A 4,548-nucleotide genomic window follows, 5' to 3' on the forward strand; every position below is an offset into this window, starting at 1 on the left:
ACATATTCCTCGTTTTTGATATTCCGCCGAATATTATTAGCTAGATAAAACTTTTTGCCATGCCCACTTTATTTTATACGATTTATGAATCAATTTTTTACTTAAATGGTTTATTCTAAATACTTGCTTTTATTGGATCTTGTCTAAAAAAAAGGTTTTATCAAAATAGGTCAAAACAAAACAACGAAAAAGGATAGTTGTTCATTTTGCTCAATTTAAACAAAATAGTTAAACAAACAAAAAAAAAAAAACAGTCGAAATGTTGCTGGTAACCTGGGAAGACAAACAATAAATAATCAGAAATAAACATTATTCGATAAAAAACAAAAATAAACATTATAATACGAATTATACAATAAAAATCAAACATAATAATTATTCAATAAAAATCATGAATAATATTTATTTTAATAATTATACAATAAAAATTACAAATAATAATTATACAATAAAAATCAAAAATTATAATTATTCAATAAAAATGAAAAATAATTCTTATTATAAGAATCATTCAATAAAAATAATAATTATATAATAAATGTTTTGATTAAAAAATAATAATTATTCAATAAAAATCAAGAATAATAATTATACAATAAAAATCATTGATGAATCAATTTTCTACTTGATTGGCTTAATTTAAATAATTGCTTGTATCCAATACAATAAATAATGTTGCAAATGAAATTTAAAAGATTGATTAAATGGACAAAATATACCGTCGGCTTTATTTTGACATCAAAAAATACCGGAAAGTATTAAAAATACCGCAAAAGGTCATCCTGTTGCGCGCTCGGTTGCTCAGTGAGACCGTTTTTGTTAAACAAAAAAACCAGGCTAGGGATGTTTTGGTATGAAATATTTATGGATTCAAAATAAATGATTGAAGTTCAAGAAAAGGTATATCAGGATAATAATGTCATCATTCTCGCTTATATGAGAAGGCAGATTAAGAAAAGTTATATCGGGATATTATTTAATGCATAATATTAGTTTGTCGCGTGCTGTTGAGGTATTTATTTGAACGAGTTAGGGAATTAACGCATAGGCATAGCGTTAATAGATTTGGGGTATTGATTTCTATGCACATAAAATACCAAACCCTATGATTTCCGTTGAATTTTTAAATGAATTAAAATTTATTTAAATTTTGGCAAAATAGTTTGAACAAAAATATAGTACAATTTGTCGTTGTCTTTTAATGCATGCCTTAACATTAACGAAGCATTGAAGCACTACAAACATTCAATAGGTAAATAACTTAATTCCGGAATTAATTTACAATTGTCTATATAAATATTTAAGTATTCCATTCCACATTTTGTGCGCTCTCCGATAAATCGCCCAACCCATATCCTTTAATCGATTTTGATCCGCCTGCCATATCGCCAGGCCAAACGCACCAGATCGCGATGCGACAGGGCCCAGGCAAGTAGACACACAAGGCCGGCTATCAAGCCAATGCCCAAATGGGTAAATAGAGCGGAACTTTGGTACTGCACAGAGGGGACGAAAGCATAAAAGATTAGACAGATTTTGAAATTAATAAATAGATATAGCACTTACCCAATAGCATATGAGCCCAGACAGGATCAGAGTCCCGGCAAAAAGCTTGGCTGGCTTAAGGCCCAGCAGCGGATTCAGCGACAGCGGCTGATACTGTTGCCTGATATAGTAGGTACTGTAAAGGATGCGTCCCAGCATGTTGATGCAGTTGGCAAAGATGAAGCCAACCGGCCCAAAGATGCCCGTCAAAATGTAGGATAGGACGAGGAAGCTGACCGAAAAGATGGCCATCAGATAGTTGTACTTGTCAATGTCCCGACTGGTGTTGGTGGCGAACATGTAGCCCTCACTGATCCCATTCACAGACAGCAGATAGATGGCCAGGCAATGCCACTGCAGCAGGCTCTGGGGCAGCCCGCCGGCCACAAAGTCTGGGCCGCCATACAGCAGCAGCACTGGGTAGGAGTAGCTCTGGCCAAAGGTGAACGCCAGCATGCCAATGGAACTGACTCCCAGCAGAAGATTGTTCAGCACGCTGCTGGCCTGTCGCACCTGGTCCGAGGGCTGTTTGGCCAGACGCGTGTCCCGCGATATGGTCTGCGTGAAGTAGAAGTAGGAACTATCTTCGATGGGGCGAAATATAAAGCGAGCTGCCATGCTGCCCAGATTGTTGACCACATCATAGGTGGCCTGCTCGCCAAAGCTCAGCACTGGGGAGACCGACATTACATACTTCTCGCCCTCGGTGAGGATCTGCTTGAGCACACCCTGCTTGACAAAGCTCAGCGTGAGCGTTTGCAGCTCCCGATTGAAGAACTTCCCAATGGGATCGAACATAACGCCCGGCAGGAACTCGGTCAGCCGCGTGAAAGGGAAGTCGTCCATGTGCTCGAACAGTGTCAGCTCCCAGGATGTGGGTGTCGGCTGTTTCTTCCGAGCCTGCTGCAGTTTGTAGTCATTGAAGCGCCCGATGTAAAAGTAGAAAAATCCGTATTGGCCGAGGACAATGGTTACTGCACTGGCCATCTGGGCAATGCCAAAGGCTGTGATGGCCGCACTCCTGTCGCCAATCACGATCCACAGAAAAATGGCTGAGCGCACGAAGATGTGGAGAGTGTTTAACAGAATTTTAAGCTTGACAAAGCAAAAGACCTGGGCCACGAAGACGGTGGACTCGGCGAACAGTTCCAGGACACAGGACAGGGCAACGGCATAGCAGGCGAACTCATATTGGGAGGAGTAGACAGCGTCTACGGTCGAGAGCCAGTTGAGCCAAATGTACAAACAGGGGCCACAGAGGACGACACAGATGGGTACACTGCAACAGATTGTGGCAAATTATGGTTTGGGTTTGAGATTTGTGGATGGATTTGTGCTCCTCAATGCTTACGTAAGCCACATCTGGTTGATCAATTGAGCCCACGAGCACCTGTCTCGCTGCTGCGAATTGGCACTGAGTGCAGCCCGATTAATGGCCTCCCGGGACAAGAAGAGCAACGTACTCTCGAGCAGCAGCAGGCGCACATTCATGATACCCAGCACCTCGCGACCCACATTGCGCACAATGTACGCATTGATGCCGAACGTGAGGATGCGGCATAGTATCTGGGAACAGGGTGATAAGAATAACAAGGCATCAGAATGGTGACTAATTGCTGACGGGCTGGGGGCTGGGCTGGCTGGCTGGTACTCTCAATACCAATCTCACCAAATGGGGCCAAATTCGAAACTGCGCTCACCTGAAAGATGATACTGAAGCCAGCGCCTAGTAGGCTGCTCTCTAGCACGTTGCGTGCCATTGCTCTGTATTAGTGAGTCGGCGGCATTGCATGCAGACAGCAAATCAAAGTAAATTTGATAAAATAACAAGAAAACTGTTGACGAAAATCGAAATCATTTGATAGTGCTGGGAAGTGTGTGTCGCGGTGAACAGCTGATCCATCTAATTCCGCTCTTGCGCCTAACAGCACAAAATATTTAACGAGCTATTCAGCCTGTTAACATATGGCTGAAGGAACATCAATTCGATGCTTCTACACCTTAACTTCATATTTTAAATACTATATAAAGAAGGCATATATGAATAAATATATATATAGTTTAATTTTTTCTCATATTTCTTTGTAGATTTCACTAACAATCTATGAAACTTTGGTCGCTTTTAGCTAAGGAATAATACACAATAAACTAAGGGCGCCAAAAAAAAACCGCGATGTTATCGAGGTTTCTCCAGCTGTGCTGTTAACACTTTGGCGCTTCATTTGGGATTTTCAATTAAATAAATTACCAGCTTAGTTAACTATGGCCATCTCAGTTGCTCACAAATTACTTGCAACGGTACGATGTTAGAGGCATGCCTCACGTCCAGCTCAAACTGGCGAAGCAGCAACTGGCGCCCAAAACAGCTGGCGGTGACGCAGAAGAACGACTTATGGCTCGCTGTGACGGCTGAAGACTTGTCTGGCCAAGTTAGTCTGAGTTTTACCACGGCCCGAGACGGTTTAAGCCAAGCGACGCGATTATAATACGGAGTCCGAATACGAATGCGAGTTCGAGTCCGAACCATACCGAGTCGTTTATTTGCTCCGTAAGAAAGAAAGAAAGGTGCGCGCGCGCATGCGCTGTCGTTTAAACCAAGCTGAAAGTAATATTAATAGTATTAAGAAAACCGAAAAAGCGAGTGGAGTGTTCTGCAAGACAGAGCGTGAAGTGCAGCCGACTGCTGAATTGTTTTTGTTTTGTTTTGTTTTGTTTTGTTCAAGCCTTTGCATTGTTGTTGTTGGTAAATAGTTTATACAGATAAATATGCGGAAAATCTAATCCGTTAAAACGTAACAATAAACGACGTCAACTGGCTATTGATTACAAGATTACAAGTCGTGTGTGTGACACTTTTGCAGTGCAGGAAAACAGGTTATTGTCATTGCTATTTATTGTTGCTGTTGCCTTGCTGTTGCTGTTCCTGGTGCTTAGGGCATTTTGGCACACTCACCTGCTCGCTCGCTGGCAGCCTGGCAGAAACGCGGTCATGCCGCTTAACCT

At 41.5% G+C, this 4,548-nt stretch overlaps 1 protein-coding gene across 1 annotated transcript; it reads right to left on the reverse strand.

Annotated features, from left to right (window-relative positions):
- Positions 1-1,179: 1,179 nt before the first annotated feature.
- LOC6598570 (protein RFT1 homolog) lies at positions 1,180-3,361 on the reverse strand. The gene is made up of 4 exons (XM_002023597.2): positions 3,246-3,361; positions 2,897-3,111; positions 1,567-2,824; positions 1,180-1,496 (listed from the first exon to the last, which is right to left on the reverse strand). Exons 1-4 carry the CDS (start codon positions 3,303-3,305, stop codon positions 1,359-1,361), a joined length of 1,671 nt encoding a protein of 556 aa, XP_002023633.2. The 5' UTR covers positions 3,306-3,361; the 3' UTR covers positions 1,180-1,358.
- Positions 3,362-4,548: the final 1,187 nt, after the last annotated feature.

The sequence above is a fragment of the Drosophila persimilis genome, unplaced genomic scaffold (genome assembly GCF_003286085.1).
Source record: "Drosophila persimilis strain 14011-0111.01,24,50 unplaced genomic scaffold, DperRS2 tig00000579-arrow-pilon, whole genome shotgun sequence".
Taxonomy (NCBI): Eukaryota; Metazoa; Arthropoda; class Insecta; order Diptera; family Drosophilidae; genus Drosophila; species Drosophila persimilis.

Coding starts and splice junctions, on each gene's coding strand:
- LOC6598570 (XM_002023597.2), bottom strand. CDS start 3,305: ATGGCACGCAACGTGCTAGAGAGCAGCCTACTAGGCGCTGGCTTCAGT. Junction 3,112..3,245: donor GCTTCAGTATCATCTTTCAG/GTGAGCGCAGTT, acceptor CCCTGTTCCCAG/ATACTATGCCGCATCCTCAC. Junction 2,825..2,896: donor ATCAACCAGATGTGGCTTAC/GTAAGCATTGAG, acceptor AATCTGTTGCAG/TGTACCCATCTGTGTCGTCC.